At 46.4% G+C, this 21591-nt stretch overlaps 1 protein-coding gene across 1 annotated transcript in view; it reads right to left on the reverse strand.

Moving 5' to 3' along the window:
- LOC120916886 (latent-transforming growth factor beta-binding protein 3-like) overlaps positions 1 to 21591 on the reverse strand; it is a 2124401-nt gene that overhangs the window by 1460578 nt on the left and 642232 nt on the right. Inside the window, 1 exon segment of the mRNA XM_040327823.1 lies at positions 20241 to 20333. Within this exon segment, the coding sequence (XP_040183757.1) occupies positions 20241 to 20333 (93 nt within the window).

Consider the following 21591-nt stretch of genomic DNA (forward strand, 5'->3'; position numbering starts at 1 on the left):
CTTGTTACGGCTTCCAGGACCTCTTCTTCTTGGGGGGTAGCCGGCGGTGCCTCTTTCTGCCCAGCTCCCTCCAAGGCCCCTCCGGCTCATGGCTGTCGCCCATGACCAGCTGACAATGGTGTTCCCTGTTGTCCGTAATAACAGATTGTACCATGAGGACTTCGTAAATGGTGTCCAATGGTTCTTCCTGACCCAGCTCCTGGAGATCCCAAGCCGAGTCTACACAATGGGCTGCTGCTGGTGGGCGGTACCCAGGTTAAAACCAATTTGACCTGGTGTTGTCATTCATGGGGCAATTCTGCTTGAAGTGACCCAGCTGTTTGCACTGGAAGCAGCATTGTTCGTTGTCCTCCTGGCGTGGATAGCGAGGGCTAGATGTCACCGGTCTGTTAGGAGGTTGGTATCTAGCGGCTGGTGGGTGTGAGGGCGCCGTTGGTCGTGGAGGTTGTACCTGTGGTGTGACCTGGTTCGTCTTGCGAGTATCCGCATATTCATCCGCCAACTTAGCGGCTTCTGGTAGAGTCATGGGCCTGCGATCTCTCACCCAGTCTTTGACGTCCGTCTGGATGTGATTGTAAAATTGCTCCAGGAGCATTAGTTGCAAAATGTCCTCTGTGGTCGTGGCCTGGCTGCTGTTAACCCAGTTAGAGGCCGACAGGGATAACTGGCATGCCCATTCCGCGTAAGAGTCTTTTGTGGTTTTGCGTGAGTTCCTGAACTTCTGTCGGTGGAACTCTGGGGTTACTGCATAACGAGCCAGGAGCACTTCTTTAACCCGGGCGTAGCTATGGATATCTTGATCTGGCACGGTCCGGAACGCATCAGAAGCTTTGCCTGACAGTTTGCCTGACAATATTGTAACCCACTCTCCTCTAGCTATTCGGTGCAGGTTACATTGTCGCTCAAAGTCTGCCAGGTAGTTATCAATTTCACAGTCTTTTTCATCAAAAGCTTTAAAAGCGCTAAACGGAATCTTCCTTGTGTCTGCTGTGCTGTACTCACTGTTTGGAGAATGTGCGGCTGCTTGTCGGACTGCTGCCAGTTTTAACTGTAGTTCTGCGTCTCTTATTTGTTTAGCCTCCTTCGCTAACAGGTCCATCACTTTCAGCACCACATCCGCTGTTGGGTTCGGACCGAACCATGCTAGCTTCTCTCGCATTAGCTTGTTGGCTGGTGATTCCTCTTCCTGAATCACTGGTGTCTCCATCTCTTGTACTGCTGGCGTTGCTGCAATCCCATCCTCCTGGTCTATCTCCATTAATTCTGCTATGATGACCCGCTTGGTTTTGTTGCTAGCAATCCTTCCACGAACTTCCTGTAGTTCTTCCAGTGTCTGCTTGGAATCCGGGTGTAAAGGGGAATAGAAGGGAAAATCCCACTGCTGCCAACCATTTGTGACGGTATTAGAATGATATCCCCATCAAAGTCTTCCCTTCTTCCCATAAAGATAATCACCCAATATTCCACAAGGGGGGGTATTCCGGGGATCACCCAATAAGCCACACATGCCAAGCTTACTGCTGGAACAACACACACTTTAATGGTTTTCTTCTCAGCTTTTTATACAGTCCAGAGGCGATTAAATTTGCATGTGCTGCGCTATATAAGTTTTCATTCATTCATTCATTCATTCAGTCCAAGACATTGAAGCAACAATGAAATCTCCACCCCCCTTAATCACACACTAAGGCTAATTACTAAAAAATTCTAGACAGGTCGGCACCGACCGATAATTATCATGTCTAATCACTGCACATTCCTTAAACAGCATAACAACAAACCACCTTCACACACTGAGTTTCCTAGGCAGACGTTTCGTCTGCATCCAGTTTGACACCTATTAACACCTCTGAGAATCACTAGGTTGTAGACAGCGTTGTCACACAATTAAAGGCCTTTCAAAAGCTAGCCTTATTTAACATATGAACAGTCTTTACAGAGAGAGATGAGTCACACACATGAAAACACCTGTTACCTCTAACCCACAACATTAAATTAGCAGGGAGAATTAAACTGAGACATATAGGCAATTGCATCACACTTAGCATGCTAAGAAATCTATCCGCTGGAAACCTGTCCGTCGGACGTATTCAGTTGTCTGTACAGACTCACCGGACATGTCCGACAGACCGCCATCCCTCGCATGCGTCGTACTGATTCGACGCATGTGTGGAAGCTTTGAACTTCCAGGGCCGCCCACGTCGCCGCGACGTCGCGGCCACGCCCCGCATATTGTTTACGCGCAGATTTCTGTCTGATGGTGTGTACAACCATCAGACAGAAATCCGGCAGCGGTCGCAGCGGATCTATCCGCTGAAAGCGGTCCAGCGGACCGTTTTCAGCGGATCGATCCGGTCGTGTGTACGGGGCCTCAGTATTTATTATTTCACATTTAATTTATTTAGTGTGATGGCACTGGGTTCTGGGTGGTATTATTGCCACCTATGGTAATTTTCACATAAAATCACTCTCGTCACCCTCCACATTATCCGGTTGATGTTTGGCAGGCAGTATTACACTTGGAGTGAAACACATTTTTCTGACTCACAGGAATTGTCAGTTATATTTCTGATTTACGTGTCATTTATTATTTTATTTGTTTATTAGCAAGCACCATTACACCCCCTCTTTTTAACATATTTGGAGATACAGAGGTAACATGTCACCCAAAACAAACCAGCAGCTCCTTCGGGGGTAGTGCTATACGTGGGGGCTCGTCCGGGATTGGCTGTTACCTCTAGCAACAGAATTGAGCAATTTATTCCGCCATTGAGAGCCTGGAATTGTCGTGGTGTTGGACTGTGTTGTGAAGAAGGGGTTAACTTCAGGTACTAAAAGTCTGGGCGCACGTGCAGTGGAGTGACGTGTGCCTTCAACGTGCCAGGAAAAGAACTCAATGTGGGAGGAGTTACCCACCCCTGCGAGAGACGTAGGGCGAGTTTTTGCACCAAAGGACAGAGTGATTGCCCGCCCACAAGAGGATCGTGCAAACATGTCTGTGCCCCCAACGCCGTTCGAGAGATTGAGGCTTCCAATGTCTTCCGTGGGAGTCAATCCAATTCCTGCTGCCACTGGAGCTTCCTTGACCGATACCGGAATCCAGATGGGGACATGAGGGCGGTTCGTGCTGTTCACCAGCGGCAGCGTGGAGGCCCTTGGCTTGTCTTGTCCCCGATGTGCAGAGCTAGCCATCAAAATTCTGCCCTTTGCTCGATATAAAAAAATGTGGAAAATACTTGTTTCAAGTGGAGCAACCAAACAGAGTCGCCCTGCGAATATCGGGTCAATTGGATCACCGGAGTGGTGCCAATGGTGTCCCCCGAAGTGAGTAACTGTGATGCTAAAGAGATTGTGCCTGCTGTGAAGGTGGATGTTGCCACCGAAACCGCGTGTATGGCGGTAGTACCTGCGTGTCTTACCCTGAGAAAAAATGGGTCCCGTAAAGGTCTCCCACGGCTGTGGTCGAGGCCTACCACTGTGCAGACCTGAACCGGACTCCGTGGAGGATGTTGCCCCTGTCGAGACCAAGGACAAGGTCAGTAAGCCTAATGTTCCACGTGTTTGCCCGTGGAGGAGTACAACAGTTCCGAAAAATTGATTCCTCCTCCGACGTGGGCGAAGACCAGTGGTTTGAATGGGAGCTGCCTGAGCTGCAGTGGGACAGAGGGTTCCGTGCTACAAAACCCTGCAACTCCAGAGAACGTTCACGGGATACCACGCTGCGGGCCGATATCCTGCAGTCAAGTTGGGAAGTTGCAGTACCCAAAGGTAGTGACACCAGAGAGACTGTTCCGATTCCAGCTACACTGCCTGTGTTGAAGAGAGCTCCGGATACTCTTGTTATGCCGGGACTGGGACACCCCTGTACGCTGCCAAAGCTAGCCCGTCTTCAGCGGATCGTCATGAAGAAGGTAGCCCTGGATTATGGGTGGGAGTTCCCATATGTGCCCGTAGTCCTCATGCAGCTGATTAAAAAGATGAGGGAAGAATGGTGTAAAGACGCCATTTGGGAATATTTAAATGTGCCAAAGGCCGCCTGCAATACGGATTACGCTTTCATCCACATTGGTCACTGGTTTGAAGGTTGCCTGAAAGATTGGAGTCCTGGCTGGCACATTTACCATGACAAAGTGGTCATCAAGAGTCCCGGTAAGGTTGAATGGGTCTATTCGGTTACCACACTAAATGATCAGGGGGACATCATCACTTTGCCTGATCCCAGGTTTTATTTGTAGGCTCACACCTATATGGGTAGATTCAGGTAGGGGTGCGCAAAACTAGGTCGGCGTAGCCTAGCGTGTTTACACTACGCCGCCTTAAGTAAGAGAGGCAAGTACATGATTCTCAAGCCACTTACCTCCTTACTTAGGGCGCCTAATTCAAATGGGTTGGAGGGGGGCGTGTTGTATGTTAATGAGGCTTGACCTCACGTTTTTGACGTTTTTTGTTACTGTGCATGCGCCGGGTGCCTACATTTCCCAGTGCGCATTGCGGCTAAGTACGGCGTACGGGCCTATTGATTTCGATGTGGACGTAAACAACGTAACGACGGCGCAAGCCGTCCTATCTTAGATATGTTTAAGCGTATCTCTGTTTGAGCATACGCTTAAACATACGGCGGCGTAGATTCTGAGTTAGGTCGGCTTATCTACTGATAAGCCGGCCTAACTCTTTGTGAATCTACCTAATAGTGTTTGTGTTTGCTTGAAGAAGTCCCGAACAGGAACAATATTTTTTTTTCTTTTTGTTTTCCTCCCATCCCACGTTTGCTGTGGTGTGACTGACTCTGGGGAGGGGAATGAAAATGTTTAGTCAGTTAGACGAGGTTCCTGTGAACTCCATTAATGAGAGAGGATTCTTCTTGCCAACATGTTCTATTCCCTGGTACAGACTTTAGTGCACTTACTTGATGTGAACGCTGCTGCTAGAGGGCAGTGTTCTGCAACTTTCTGCTCGAAGAGACTTGTTATGGGTCTTTACAGTTGCCAATGCCTAGCACTTAGTTTTTTTTTTGATGCTCCTAGGGGGAGGAAGGAAGCTTCGCCTTTGTTTTAAAAGGTGCAGCTTCATTCACCCTTGGTGACTGTAAATAATGTAATATTTGTGTGTGTTCTCTTGTTTCTGTTTTTCAGGTCCTGAGGATCATCTGTCAAGGCTGTCGGAGAATGGGCAGACTAGATAGTTAGATATATTAATGTCAAACGTATCATTGTGTGAAGCTAAAAAAGTTTTATATTTTTATATTGTTTTATCTCTTCTTTCCTTCTAGTCTACTTTACTGTTCAGGATTGTACACCATGTTTTTCTGACACTGAGGACAGTGTCTATTTGACGGTAGGGAGTGTGTAGCGCCTGGCTATTTTCAGAGCCTGTGCAATGTTAAATTTAGGGGAAGATTCAGAGAAATAGTTCGCTCTGAATTAGTTTGATTGTTTAAATTTGGGTCTCTGCTCTAGCTTGGCTGTACTGTGGGCTGTCCTTTTGTCCGGAGACTCCCGTCACCCCCGGACGGCAGGTTGCAGCAGTTGGGTCAAGTGTGTCTGAGTACCACTCCTCAGCAGCAAGTCAGGTGTTGGGCCACCTCGCTGTGCATGCTGGGGAGGGGTATAAAGGGGGAAGACGCCATTTCCTTGAGGTTCTTTTTCCTCGTGTGGCGCCCACCATTGAGGTAGCCATTCCACAACGCCCCCACATATGGCCCTCCTGGCCGGGGTGTGCGTGGGCAGCAGTGTTCCTGGTTTCCGGGACCACGTTGGCCCGGAGCAATTGATCTACTGTGTGGGCCCGGTGATCAACTGGGTCCCCAATCTGGAGGGGGTCCCGAGCTGTCCATCCAATTGGAGGAAGCTGACCGATGTGGAGCCAAATGATACCAAGCACACGGCTGGTGTTCCAGGAGGGGCCTGTGCATTCATCGTGGGACAACCTGGGTTCTGACAGGCTGGATGTTGGTCGCTAATTTTGCAAGACTACCTGAAGGAGATCCGGGTGCTGAATTTACTGAGAGAGGATTCCGGACCACAATTGTCTCCAATCTTTTGGGGGGGTCTGTGGCAGAGACTTGATCCTAAGTTCAAGTGACACTCTGGCTGTCAGGATGGTTAGAGAGGCCTGTCCAGGTGTGCTATATACCCACTCCGTCTGGAGTGGCAAAGTGAAGTGTCATTGGAAGCAGGACTGTTTCCCGTATTCAGTTACACCTGAATCTGCTGTCTCCTATTTGCTATCCCTTCACCTTTCTACTGTTTAATCGTTTTTACCCAGCTGGGTAATAAAAGCACAGAAAAGACACCTGTCGTGTGGACATTCCCTTTACTACAGCTCTCATCAAGTACCCTACTATATAAAATTAGCAAGACAACTTTGTCTAGTCTAAAAACAGGCTACATCACATAGGATGCATGCATGCATATTCCCTCTGCATAATACCAGGATAATGGCATCTAATGAATGAATCACAGATCCAAAAGTCTGGCACTGCAGATCGTTTACTCAGCCAGGTTGAGGAACTGAGTGTTTTCCCACTCTGGGGGAATAGACAGGAATAGAATATGGGCAGTAGCTATACACATGGGGCTACTGAGAATAAATGCACCACTAAAATTCTTGGATGCCAATAGTAAACATAATAGTGTCCATGGAATAAGGCATGTGGCCACAAAATTATATGCAGGTCAACTCAGTATATTAGTCACAGCTGAAGCCAGATGTTAGCAAAGCTGAAGCCAGGGGGGGCGGAGCTAGTGACCGAAACGTAAGCAGCGCTGTGAAAGAGCTCCTGTCTGACTCGCCCACCCATCATGGCAAAGTAAGCCTGTTACTTGTCAAACCACATTGACTGAGCATATTGAAGGGATGAGGGCAAAAATGTAATTCCTAAAGCAAGATGTACAGACCATTAGAGAGAGGGCCTCAGAAGCTGAGCAAAGGATTAGTGATTTGGAGGATGTGGTCCGCCCATTAGAAAGCAAGATGCAAACTATGCAGAGAAAAGTGAATGCTCACACTGACAAGTTGGGAGACATGGAAGACAGACAAAGGAGGAACAATGTTCCCATGGTAGGTTTCCCTGAAATAGCAGAGGGTAAACAGACTGAAGTTTTCCTGGAACTGTGGCTTAAGGATAACATGGCAGATACCATGTTTTTACGCTTGTTCGCCATCGAAAAGACCCACAGGATCCGATCTAAACCTCCTGCTCCGGGCTCAAATCCTCGCCCGATTATAGCTCATATCCTACACTTCAGGGACAGAGAAAACATCCTCCGCACTGCCCATACCGTGGGAGACCTACGATTTAATGGAAACCGCATTTCTATATATCCTGATTTCTCGGCAGCCACACAGAAGCAAAAGGCTAGTTTTCTTCATGTGAAAAAGAGACTCAGAGACTTACAATTGGCATACAATATGTTTTACCCGGCAAAATTGAGAGTCGTAGACAGAGGCAAAGTTTTCTTCTTTAGCACCCCTCTTGAGGCTTCATGCTGGCTGCATACTAGGGGACGTTCCAGCCCTGCGGCTCATCGCTGAGTATGTGGTGCATCATTTACTGTACACATGTGAAGTAAGCCCTACATTCCCTTCTCTGTCCTTTAGGGCTGGGGCTACATGTTTTATTTTCTGACACTTTTTTTTCTACTGCGAGATGTCCTGCGCAGATCTACACACTAAACATAGCTCCTGCAACTTTCATACTTGAACATTTTTCATTGAGACCCTTTTGTTTTTTGTTTTGTGGTTCCTAGTTGGACTGACTACTAGTTTACTTCCTGAGATATATCTTAATTTTTTTTTCTCTTTTCATGTGTCCTCGAGAGAAGGCAAGGTAAGTGATACTTACTGTTTTGGACACTACCTAGCTCCTTCAGGACACGCTGCCTATTGTTATGCAGCTGTTATACCTGAAGGATTCCACATGTACTGGCACTTTAAGGCTGGCTCCACCCAGCACTGATGACAAGGGTCAAGGGGCATAGTAGCCATCTTAGAGAGAGCACATGTAGGAAGCAGAGATATGTACTGTCCTGAGATGCATGTTGCAGTGTACAGCCTGTACTGAATAAACATCCATTGTTCCAGAACAGAGTCTTGTGTCCCTCACAACACAGAGGATACAACAGTGGCGACGAGGATGGGATTTACAAAGTGTCTATCAGTCTGAGAGAGAGACAAAGACATTGTGGATTTTCACCTGGATAAAAGCAATCACAGATCCCAGCAGGAAAATGTAATTAATCGGGACATTAAGTGAGTTTGATGGAAAACAGACATCCTGGAGTTCTTGGGTTGAGAGACTGGAACAGTATTTCAGTGCAAATGCCATCCCAGACAACAGGCAAGTAGCAGTGTTTCTGACAGTGGTTGGGGCCAAAACATATGTCACTCTTAGGGATCTGCTTTCCCCTGTAAAACCAGCAGCTAAGACATTGGCAGAGCTGCTGACACTGCTAGAGGATCACTTCCATCCTAAACCATTAGAAACTGCAGAAAGATTTTGCTTCTATCAGAGGCAGCAGCAGACAGGTGAAGAGATTAAAGTTTATGTGCTCGCCCTTCGCAAACTAGCCTCTACCTGTTCTTTTGGGGACTACCTACCTACTGCACTGAGAGATAAGTTTGTCATGGGACTGAATTGTGAGTCAACACAAAAGAGACTGTTAACAGAGAAAGACCTTACCCATACAAAGGCAATTGAGATAGCTTCAGTGATGGAAATGGCTGTGAAAGATACAGAGGAATTGAACCCCCAGAGCAGAAGGGAAGAGGTGAAGCAGGAAGTTTTCAGAACAGCAGTCAAGCCAACTGCTGCAAACTGGAAATACAGACCCCCCACCAAGCCGGAAGTCGGCTTGCTACCGTTGTGGGAATACAGACCATGATTACAAAGTCTGTCGGTTTAAGGATCAGACCTGTCATAATTGCTGTAGGACCTGTCATCTGAAACGAGTTTGCCGTAGCAAGAAGGCGCGAGATAAACAACCTCTGAACCCCAAGACAAAGACATATATGGTGGGAAGATATACATCATCATCTGAGTCAGAGGATGAGGAAGTGCTCCACACATTAGCCATACATCCTATGCATTCAGCACCCTCCGCAATGACTGTAGATGTAACCGTTAAGGGAAAGAGACTCAAGATGGATGTAGACACAGGAGCAGCAGTTTCAGTTATCACCCAGAAACACTGGAGACAACTTCAGACCCGAAAAACTGTCCGCCCAACACCAATCAAACTGCAGACATACTCAAAGCAGATACTCCACCCACTGGGTTACGCAAAAGTAAAGGTATTGTACAAGGGTCAGACAAAGAGACTGCCATTTTATATCCTAGAAAATGGGGGACCCCCTCTCTTTGGGAGAGACTGGATTGCTCACTTTGGTATGCCAGACATCGCCATAAGTCCCTGTAACACCGTTACCATTCCATTAGGAGATAATGAGGGATGGGTGGTGTCCCTGAAGCAGCGGTTCCCAAAGATTTTTGATGACCAGTTGGGAAAAATAAAGCATGACTGTGTGAGACTCAAGCTGAAAGCCAACGCTCAGCCTAAGTTCTTCAAAGCTCGGACAGTACCTTTCGCACTCCGAGCAGGTGTGGAAGCAGAACTAAGTTGGCTGGAGGAACAAGGTGTCATCTCAAAGGTAGAGCACAGCGAGTGGGCATCACCAGTTGTACCGGTAAATAAAGCGAATGGGGACTTGCGCATTTGTGGCGATTTCCGCATGGCACTGAACTCTCAACTGGAAATAGACCAGTATCCCTTACCCAGAGTAGATGACATTTTTTCCTCTCTTGCAGGGGGTCAAAAGTTCACCAAGCTTGATCTCAAACAAGCATATTTACAGTTTGAGGTCCATCCTTCTTCCCGCAAGTTTCTGACCATCAACACCCACAAGGGACTGTATGAATATAATCGGATGGTGTTTGGGGTAGCCTCTGCCCCAGCTATTTGGCAACGAAAAATGGACGAGATTTTGGCGGACATTCTTTTCACTCAGTGCCTGCTAGATGACATGCTCATTACAGGACGGACCGACCAGGAACACAAGAAGAATGTGGAGCTTGTGTTGGCGAGACTCCAAGAACAGGGTCTGAAAGTGAACTTAGCAAAATGACAATTTATGGTGCCTAAATTGGGGTTTGTGGCCACCTTGTGGATGAAGAAGGTATACACACCACGGAAGCCAAGGTTGATGCTTTAGTCAAAGCTCCAGCCCCAACCAACGTCCAGCAGCTGCGATCATACCTTGGCTTGCTGAACTATTACCACAAATTCCTGCCAGATCTGGCACACACCTTGTGTCCGTTGAACAAGCTTTTGGAAAAAACACTCCAGATGGGACTCGTCGGCTGCATGCCAACGTGCTTTTGAAGTTTCTAAGCGGAAGCTGTTGGCGTCACGCATGCTCGTGCACTATGACCTCCAGAAGCCTCTCACCTTGGCTTGTGATGCCTCACCCTATGGTCTGGGGGCGGTACTATCCCACATCTTACCAGATGGGTCAGAAAAACCAGTGGCATTTGCCTCCAGGTCTTTGACAAAAGCAGAAAGCAATTACTCACACATTGACAAAGAGGCTCTTGCGCTGATATGGGCAATTAAGAAGTTTCATCTTTACCTGTATGGTAGGGAATTCACCATACTGACGGACCATAAACCACTCCTTCAGATCTTTAGCCCTGGCAAAGGCATCTCCCAGACTACTGCGGCCCGCCTCCAACGTTATGCCCTATTCTTGGGGGCATACAGCTACAAAATTCAGTATCGTGGTCATGATGCCAATGCTAATGCGGACGCTATGTCCCGACTGACAGGGAGGTCCATGGACTATTCTCCACCGGTCAAGAGTTCTCGTTACACCAGCCTGTCCTTCTTGACTTCTGGGGAGATAGCAGCCCATACAACAAAGGATACCTTTCTGAAAACAATACTCTCCTGGGTACGGTCCGGTTGGCCTGCAACTGTCACACAGGAGTATGAACCTTATTTCCGTAGGTGTATGGAATTAACTGTAGCTGGCAACTGTGTTTTATGGGGAGACCGAGTGATCATTCCACAGACCCTCCGGAGACACATTCTGGACTTGCTACATACTGGTCATCCCGGGGGCACACGGTTCCTTGGTTTCGCCTACACTTGGACTTTGCAGGCCCTATCAGAGGACACACCTTCTTGATCATAGTGGACGCCCATTCAAAGTGGCCTGAGGTCATTCCTGTTACTCAGCCAAGGACTAAGGCAACGGTTTCCATACTGTTACATCTCGCTGCTACGTTTGGATACCCCAGAGAAATCGTCACAGACAACGGTGCACAATTCACCAGTCAGGAGATTTAGCGTTTCCTGACTGCCCACAACATCAAGCACAAGTTGACCGCACCTTACCACCCGGCTACAAATGGTCAAGCAGAGTGGTTTGTGCAGACTTTTAAACGCTATTTCAAAGCTACAGTGGCTGCAAGTAAACAACAGTCCCTGTCACCCCAGCAGCTGGACTCCTTCCTTTCTGCTTACAGAAACACACCACATGCAACCACTGGGAAAACTCCAGCAGAACTCCTTCTGGGGCGGCAGCCATGGACTGTTTTGGATATGCTCCGCCCTCAAACAGTCCAGGAACATGTACTACAGTCAAGACAAGATGGTCAAACACAATGAGCTCCCCCGATTCACAGCCCAACAAAAGGTATGGGCCCGATCTTATGGGGCTTCCAACACCCGTTGGCTTCCTGCTGTCATTGCAGAGACTTTGGGACCCAAGATGTACAAGGTCCGCCTGGAAGATGGTTCCATTTGCAGACGTCATGTGGACCAACTGCGTCCTCGTTCTCAACTGCCCGAATCCCTGATGCCGGCTGAACCACCAGTGTCTTAAGGATCTGCTCCCAGCGAATCAGGATGCACAGAGACTGATGATTGTGGGGACTCTGAATAAAGAGTTTTAAACCCCATATTATCCTACTGCAGGAAACGCACTTTAGGGATCTAAAGTTATGGCCTTAAATAAAGCCAATATTATGAGGGTGCTTCATGCTGACTACTCTACTTTGAGAGGGGTGGCCATCTTGATTACCAAAAAAGCTGCAGCACACATTATACAGGTCAAACTGGACCCTAATGATACATATGCTATATTAGTATGTCAAATGTTTAATATGGGCCAGATTCACGTACAAGAGCGCTGGTGTAACATAACCCGTTTACGATACACCGCCGCAAGTTTCCAGTTTTAGTGCCCGATCCACAAAGCACTTACCTGGAAACTTGCGGCAGTGTATCGTAAAGACGTCCGGCGCAAGACGGGCCAATTCAAATGCTCCGTTTCGCAATTCCTGTCGTGCTTTGCGCGCAGTGACGTCATTTTTTCGAACGGCGACACGCGCGTAGGGTAATTCCGTATTCCCGGACAGCTTACGCAAACGACGTTCATTTTTAAATTTTGACGCGGGAACGACGGCCATACTTTATACAGCAATACGATTGCTGTGTAAAGTTAGGGCACCTAAAACGACGACTAACTTTGTGATGGGAAACTAGACTAGCGGCGGCATAGCGAACGCGAAAATCCATTGTGGATCGCCGTAACTCCTAATTTGCATACCCGACGCTGATTTATGACGCAAACTCCCCCCAGCGGCGGCCGCGGTACTGCATCCTAAGATCCGACAGTGTAAAACAATTACATCTGTCGCATCTTATGGATATCTATGCGTAACTGATTCGATGAATCAGTCGCATAGATAGAAACAGAGATACGACGGCGTATCAGGAGATACGCCGTCGTATCTCTTTTGTGAATCTGGCCCTATATGCTTAACATTGGTGAGTGTATATGTTCCTCCCCCATTCTCTTTCCAAGTGTTAAAGGGTATTTTAAGGGATGCTGTGCTGATAGCACAGGGCCCACTATTGCTGCTAGGAGACTTCAATGCAGTGTCAGATGGGGCTCTTGACAGACATGGATGTACGTCTGATTCTCACCTCTGCTCTCACAGATGTATGGCGACAAAGACACCCTGGAGTCAGAATACTCCTGTCACTCGGAGACTTATAGAACACTGTCTAGAATATACTGTACTTACTATTATCCTCTATAGATGATATCCCGATCATATCCAGTGTCAGATATCTACCCAGAGCCATATCGGATCACTCCCCGTTGGAGGTCATATTAGACCAGAATACTTCACGGGGATGGAGGCACTGGCGTATGAACGTACACTGGCTACAGGAGGAATTTATCACCTTGAAATGCAAAACAGCTATTGATCAATACTGGAGAGAGAATGGGGCGGAAACGCCGGTTCCCAATCAGTGGGAGGCCTTTAAGGCAACTATGAGAGGGGTGTTCGCTACAGAAACAAGGGACTTCTCCAAAGCTTTGAACTCTATGTTAAAAATGCAGAACTCAAGGCCATTGAGGCTGAAAGGGAATATATTAACGACCCATCTCCTGGTAGATATCACCTGTGGCAGGATCAGACAAGGCAGTACAAGCTCCTTCTGACTGAATATACTGAAAAAAAGCGACTACATCAAGCCAGATCCTTTTTCGAGTTCAGAGACAAAAGTGGCCGCCTGCTGGCTTTTTTTAGCGAGACTGCTTTATGCTCTGATCTCGGAGATACAACTTAAGTGACCCAGTGGGGAGGTGGTGAGAGACTCTCCTGGGATTCTAAACACATTTTTGGAGTACTATGAGGCCCTGTACCAGTCCCAGACCTGACATACAGATCTAGAATTGTCTACTTACCTAGGGGGCCTGACTATGCCCTCTTTGAGCCCGGAGGATGGTGCTGCTCTGGAACAGTCCATAACACAGAAGGAGATATGTAGTGCTATGTCCTCTTTCAAACCTAGTAAATCGCATGGCCTTGATGGGTTTCCAGCTGATTGGTACCACCTACATAAAGAGAATGCTTACAAAAAGTCTTTGTAGCGGCAGAAAAGGATGGCATACTCCTGTAGTCCATGCCAGAGGCTTTGATTGTGGTGATTCCCAAACCCGAAAAATAATGTGAGTCTTAGGCCCCTTTCACACGGGGCGGATCAGTAATGATCAGTAATGATCCGCCCCGTGAACCTCCACTTGCTCAGCTGGGATCGCTCCGTTGATCCCCGCTGAGCCGGCGGATGACAGGGCGGTCCCCGCACACTGTGCAGGGAACGCCCTGTCTTTTCTCCGCTCTCCCCTATGGGGGGATCGGATTAACACGGACCGTCTGTCCGTATTCACCGATCCGATCCGCCAGACGGATGGAAAGGTAGGTTTTTCCTCCGTCACACTTTGGAGGATCGGAGCGGGTCGGATGTCGGCGGGCATGTCACCGCTGACATCCGCAGCTCCATAGAGGAGCACGGAGCGCCCGTTCAGGTCCGCATAAAAAACTGGCAGGCGGACCTGAACGGGCCTCCGGTGTGAAAGAGCCCTTATAGGCCGATGAAAGTTACATTGCAACATCTGTAAATTAGAGGAGAACAAAAAACTGGGGTACTAAGAAAGTAATCCTGGGTCAGACTTTATAGGTGTAGAAAACAATGGAGAAGTAAAGAAAAAATAACAATATTTATTGAAAAAAAAAAAAAAGTTGCGCATTCAAAAAAATATTGTTATTTTTTTCTTTACTTTTCCATTGTTTTCTATGCCTATGAAGTCCAACCCAGGGTCTTTATTTCTCCATTGTTTTCTATGCCTATAAAGTCTGACCCAGGGTTACTTTCTTAGTACCCCAGTTGTTTGTTCCCCTCTTATAGGCGGATATCTCTGATCAACTCTGATGTCAAGATACTGGCAACAGTCTTGGCTAGCATATTGCGATCAGTGATCCTTAAATGAATTAATTCTGATCAGACAGGATTCATACCGGGCCGCTGTACCCAAATGAACCTCCGAAGACTATATGTCAATTTACAGATACAACAAACTAATGAAATTGGCGTCATGATGATACTATCGTGATACCAATTTCATCACAAATGATTACGCCACGTCAGCGCATGCGCAATGCAAGGTCCAGAACGCTACACACGGCTCTGAAGCCAGCAGCTGACAGGCCTGTGTAAGTCTGAACACAGGACATGGAATGAACTATCAGCGAGGCACATGACATGGCGGAGCTCTCGGCCAGGATCTTTGGCAAGGATAACAGAGAAACAAACAGACAATTACCACAACTGTGCGCTATAATCACGGCTTGTGACTGCCAGTTCCTAACGGATGGATGTGGAGAGACAGAGGGCCAGATTCAGAACGGAGATACGACGGCGTATCTCCAGATACGCCGTCGTATCTCTGAGTGTGCGTGGTCGTATCTATGCGCCTGATTCAGAGAATCAGTTACGCATAGATTTCCCTAAGATCCGACTGGCGTAAGTGTTTTACACCGTCGTATCTTAGGCTGCATATTTATGCTGGCCGCTAGGTGGTGCTTCCGTATAGTTACGCGATGAATATGCTAATTAGGTATTTACGCCGATTCAGAAACGTACGTCCGGCCGCCGCATTTTTTTACGTTGTTTACGTTAGGCTTTTTTCGGCGTAAAGTTACCCCTGCTATATGAGACGTAGCTAATGTTAAGTATGGACGTCGTTCCCGCGTCGAGTTTTGAAAATTTTACATTGTTTGCGTAAGTCATTCGCGAATAGGGCTGTACGTAAGTTACGCTCACGTCTAAAGCAATGACGACTTGCGGCGTAATTTCGAGCATGCGCACCAGGATTTTTTTACGAACGACGCATACGCAGGGTCACCATTCATTTAAATAAAACACGCCCACATCATCCCCATTTGAATTAGGCGGGCAACATACGTTACGCCGCCGTAACTAAGGGTGCAAGTCCTTTCTGAATACGGAACTTGCGCCCTAAATTACGGCGGCGTAACGTATCGTAGATACGTTACGCCCGCAGATAGATAGACAAATCTATCTGAATCCGGCCCAGAGTATCTAACTCTACAACTGAGACTTCCCCCATACTGGCCAGGCTGGGTGAGCGGACCGTTGGTCCATGTGTATTTATCTTATGACTGCTGCTTAACCAATATAAGCTTGTGGCTATTTAACCTGAGCTGTCTACACTTTGGGACCTGCTGTGCTTCCACTTCTAACTGTGCTGAGTTGACCAGCATATAATTCTTTGACCATATGCCTTATTCCATGGACACCATTACGTTTACTATTGGCATCCAAGAATTTTAGTGGTGTATTTATTCTCAGTAGCCCCATGTGTATAGCTACTGCCAATTTTCTATTTCTGTCTATTCCTCAGAGTGGGAACCCACTCAGTTCCTCAACCTGGCTGAGTAAACTATCTGCAGTGCCAGACTTTTGGATCTGTGTTTCATACATTATGCCGCGTACACTCGACCATTTTTCATGACGTGAAAAATGCCATTTTTAAAAATGGTCATTAAAAACGATCGTGTGTACGCTCTAGAGCATTTTTCTCAACGTGAAAAGTGGGCATTACAAATTTAGAACATGCCCTATTTTTTCTCGTCATTTTTCACGTTGTCGTTTGTCGTGTGTAGGCTTTAACCACTTCATTACTGGGCACTTAAACCCCATTTGTGCCCAGACCAATTTTCAGCTTTCAGCGCTGACGCATTTTGAATGACAATTGCGCGGTCATACAACACTGTACCCAAATTATATTTTTAGAATTTTTTTCCCACAAATAGAGCTTTCTTTTGGTGGTATTTGATCATCTCTGCGGTTTTTATTTTTTGCACTATAAACATAAAAAGACAGAAAATTTTGAAAAAAAACACAATATTTTTTACTTTTTGTTATAATAATATCCCATTTAAAAAAAAAAATTCCCTCGGTTTAGGCCGATACGTATTCTTCTACATATTTTTGTTAAAAAAAATCGCAATAAGCGTATATTGATTGGTTTTCGCAAAAGTTATAGCGCCTACAAAATAGGGGATAGATTTATGATTTTTTTTTGTTTACTAGTAATGGCAGCGATCTGCGATTTTTTTGTCAGACCTGCAATATTGCGGCGGACGTATCGGACACTTTTGACACAATTTTGGGACCATTTACATTTATACAGCGAACAGTGCTATAAAAATTCACTAATTACTGTATAAATGTGACTGGCAGTGAAGGGGTTAACAATAGGGGGTGAGGAGGTGGTTAAATGTGTATCCTGGGTGTGTTCTAACTGTGTGGGGGGAGGGGACTGACTGGGGGAGGTGATCGATGCTGTGTCCCTATGTACAAGGGACACAGATCGGTCTCCTCTCTCCCTGACAGGATGTGGAGCTCTGTGTTTACACACAGAGCTCCACGTCCCTGCTGTCACCGCCGATCACGGGTACCCGGCGGACATCGCGGCCGCCAGGCACACGCATTGGCTTTCCAGCCATGCGCCGGGCACGTTGTTTCCCCGCTGCGCACCCCCAGCGGCGCGCACGGGGAATGTCAACAAGAGGACGTCAAAAGACGTCCATTCTGCACTTGAGAGCCACGCTGTGGACGTCTTTCGTCCATAGCGTGGATCCCAAGTGGTAAACGACATTAAAAAAACGCGTATGCTCAGAAGCAAGTTATGAGATGGGAGCACTCGTTCAGGTAAAACTAGCGTTTGTAATGGAGATAGCACATTCGTCGCGCTGTAACAGACTGAAAAGCATGAAGACTGAAAAGCGCAAATCGTCTCTCACTAAACTTTTACTAACACGAAATCAGCAAAAGCAGCCCAAAGGGTGACGTCATCTGAATGGAACTTCCCCTTTATAGTGCCGTCGTACGTGTTGTACGTCACCGTGCGTTGCTCAAACATTTTTTTTTCACGATCGTGTATATACAAGGCAGGCTTGACAAGAATCACGTCGGAAAAAAACATTGTTTTTTCTAGGACATTAAAAATGGTTGTGTGTACGCGGCTTTAGATGCCATTATCCTGGTAATCTGCAGAGGGAATATGCATATGCATGCATCCTATGTGACATAGCCTGTTTTTAGACCAGACATCGTTGTCTTGCTAATTTTATATAGTAGGGTGTTGGTGATGGGTGTTGAGTGCCTGTATTATGTGCAAAACCATTTTTTTCTATGTAATAAAATGTATACAATTTTTTCCTGCAGCGTGGTCCACCCGTAGCTTCTTTAAAGGAGGGCTGTTTCTTTCTTTCTCCCCCCTTTTTTTAAATTTTCAGATTATACTCAGCTCAAGGAGACCCCACCACAGTGGGGAGTCTGTACTAAATGGGACATTGTGTCAGACTATTTAACTGTGACACAGGGCCAGATTCACAAAGTGATACGACGGTGTATCTCCTGATACGCCGTCGTATCTCTGACTTAAACTGGTCGTATCTATGCGCCTGATTCATAGAATCAGTTACGCATAGATATGGCTAAGATCCGACAGTGTTACACTGTGTTACACCGTCGGATCTTATTTTCAATTTGAAAATGGCGCAGGGGGGCGTTCCCGCTGATTTACGCTGAATAATATGTAAATCAGCGAGATACGCAAATTCACGAACGTACGCGGACCCGACGCAGTGTTGTTACGACGTTTCCGTAGCGGTTTTACCGGCGTATACTTACCCCTGCTTCTATGAGGCGCAGCCAATGTTAAGTATAGCCGTCGTTCCCGCATCGAGTTTGAATTTTTTTACGTCGTTTGCGTACGCCGATTCAGAAACCCGCGCGTCGCAAGTTACGCTCACGTCGAAACCACTGACGTTCTAGTGACGTCAGTGGGAGCATTGCACGCCGGGAAATTTCGCGGACGGCGCATGCTCATTTAAATCGGCGCGGGAACGCGCCTGATTTAAATAGTACACTCCCCCTAGCCGCGGAATTTTAATTCCGCCGGGGGTTTTACGATCCGCCGCGGCAAGTTTGGAGGTAAGTGGTTTGTGAATTACCCACTTGCCTCTCAAACTTGTGGCATCGTATCTTAAAACAGATAGATTGAGCGGATCTAAATATCCGCTGATCTACGTGAATCTAGCCCAATATGTTTAACAATTAGTAAGCAGCGGACCTTTCTTTCTTTCTTTCTTTCTTTTTACATTGATTAATGCAATTTCTGAGTTCTAAACTGGATTTTATTGAGAAGTGGGGTTTACATTTCCATTTATTACTCCTTTAGTTTTCTTTGCGCTTGGGTAAAAACATCATTTCCTACTCAGCTGTGTCTGACTTTAAACTGCAAACAATAGCTCGAAAGCGGGCCAGAATCACCTCCTAATCTAAGTTATGAGGAATGACTACAAACATTAAGCTTATTCTACCTGTAGAAGAGTTGCCAGACAATGAAGTTGGATGAGAAGCAATGTAATCGTGAACTGTGTAAGGGGGACTGTTAAGGTAATAAGTATGTAGAAGGTGGTGTGTAGGCAGGTGCAGTTTATTTTCTCTACTGTTGGTGGCGCTAAACCACATCGGCTCTGCAGCTGGAGAGGAAGTCGGGAGGAACTTGGTTTCTCTATGATTTTCTGGGTCACTAAGGAAGTGATCTGATTGGATGCTGTTGCCCTATGTGACTTTGGCAGCCATCTTGGGTCAGCCATAGCCTATTTAAGACCCTGGCCCCTGGGGTTTATTGTGCTTTATGTGAGTGGGCTGTGCAGGGAAAAGTACCCTCTTTGTTAGGGACAGAGGTAGGGAAAGGTTCCTGAAGAGGAGGAAAGCTTAGGGTCGCATCTCCTCGGGACATCTTCCCGAATAGTCACAAATGGCCAGGCTGCATTTTGCCCTTCTCCACAGATGCTGTCATTCCAGCTGGAACCCGCTCTATTCACGTTGCTGTAACCATGAGTTTACCTGGTTGGGCAGTCTTTCTACTTGGATTGTGAACTGTGCTGCATTGCTTCAATACAAGTTTATTATTGCACCTGCCTGTGTGAGTTATTGCCGCAGCACCACGCTGGACTCCAAATACAGATATAACGGAAAATATAGATACGTTCAAAAAACGTTTAGATGTGTTTCTTAGCAGATATACAGGCAGATGGAAAATGGTAGACACACACACTTGATTGTGTGAGTCTAGGCACATGTACACTTGTGTCTTCATTTCAGAACTGCTGGCTAATAAATATCTATTATGTTATCCTTGTGCATGTTTTGTTTTCTTCCAAATTTTAAAGTGATGTTTAATATTTTAGCACAATATAGAAAAAAACAATAAAATGATAATAACATACAGTATCACTGGTAAATACATTCACTTTACTAGTTAAGCACACCAAATTGTATATTTACCCTGGCAGTGAGTGCTGTTAAGTCTTTTATACCCCAGAGGACAGTCTGAGCCCACTTCACCTCGGAATGGTGCAGATTTCTGTGTGCCAACATCTGTAAAGCAGAAAAAACATCACAGAAATTACATAGAATAGTTAATATATCTTATGCCGCGTACACACGATCATTTTTCGGCATGAAAAAAAATTAGTTTAAAAAAAATGTCATTTAAAATGATAGTGTGTGAGCTTCACATCATTTTTCGGGTTCTGAAAAACGTCATTTTTTTTTCGAACATGCTGCATTTTTTAACGACGTTTTCAATTATGCCGTTTTTCGGGTTGTAAAAAATGGTCGTGTGTGGGCTAAAACTACGTAAAAAACCTGCGCATGCTCAGAAGCAAGTTATGAGACGGGAGCGCTCTTTCTGGTAAAACTACCAATCATAATGGAGTAAGCACATTCAGCAAGCTGTAACAGACAGAAAAGCGTGAATCGTCTTTTACTAACACGGAATCAGCTAAAGCAGCCCCAAGGGTGGCGTCATCCGCATGGAACTTCCCCTTTATAGTGCCGTCGTACGTGTTGTGCGTCACCGCGCTTTGCTAGAGCATTTTTTTTAAACGATGGTGTGTGGGCAACGTCGTTTTAATGATGAAGTTGGAAAAACATTGGGCCTAATCCACAAAAACCCGGCGCAACGTAATTTTTCCCATTTAAGTTACACCGCCGCAAAATCTCTACCTAAGTGCCCAATCCACAAAGCACTTACCTAGAAATTTTGAGCAGTGTAACTTAAATCCGTCCGGCGCAAGGCGTTCCTAATGTAATGGGGCGAGTCCCATTTAAATTAGGCGCGCTCCCGCACGATTTTCCCGACGTGCTTTGCACGGTTTTACGTTACGCCGAGTTTTGTGAATCGCGCCGGGTAAAAAAAGTTGCGTCGGGGAAAAAAAAAGATGCGGCGGGAAAAAAAAAATGTAAAAAGAAATTTGACAGCGTCGCGGGAAAGAAGGGTCTACTTTTACATGGTGTACTAACTTTACACTTTGTAAAAGCAGCCCTAATTTTGCGACGGCAAACTAATACTTACGGAGAAAAAACGAAGCGTAAAAGCTTTGTGGATCTCCGTAAGTGCTAATTTGCATACCCGAAGCAGCTTTTCGACGAGAAATGCCCCCAGCGGCGGCTGCGGTACTGCATCCTAAGATCCGACAGTGTAAGTCCCTTACACATGTCGGATCTTCTGTCTATGTGAAACTGATTCTGTAGATCAGTTCCATAGATAGAAACAGGGATATGACGGTGTATCAGTAGATACGCCGGCGTATCCCTTTTGTGGATTAGGCCCATTGTTTTTTCTACATGCCGA

The sequence above is a fragment of the Rana temporaria genome, chromosome 11, assembly GCF_905171775.1.
Source record: "Rana temporaria chromosome 11, aRanTem1.1, whole genome shotgun sequence".
Classification (NCBI taxonomy): Eukaryota; Metazoa; Chordata; class Amphibia; order Anura; family Ranidae; genus Rana; species Rana temporaria.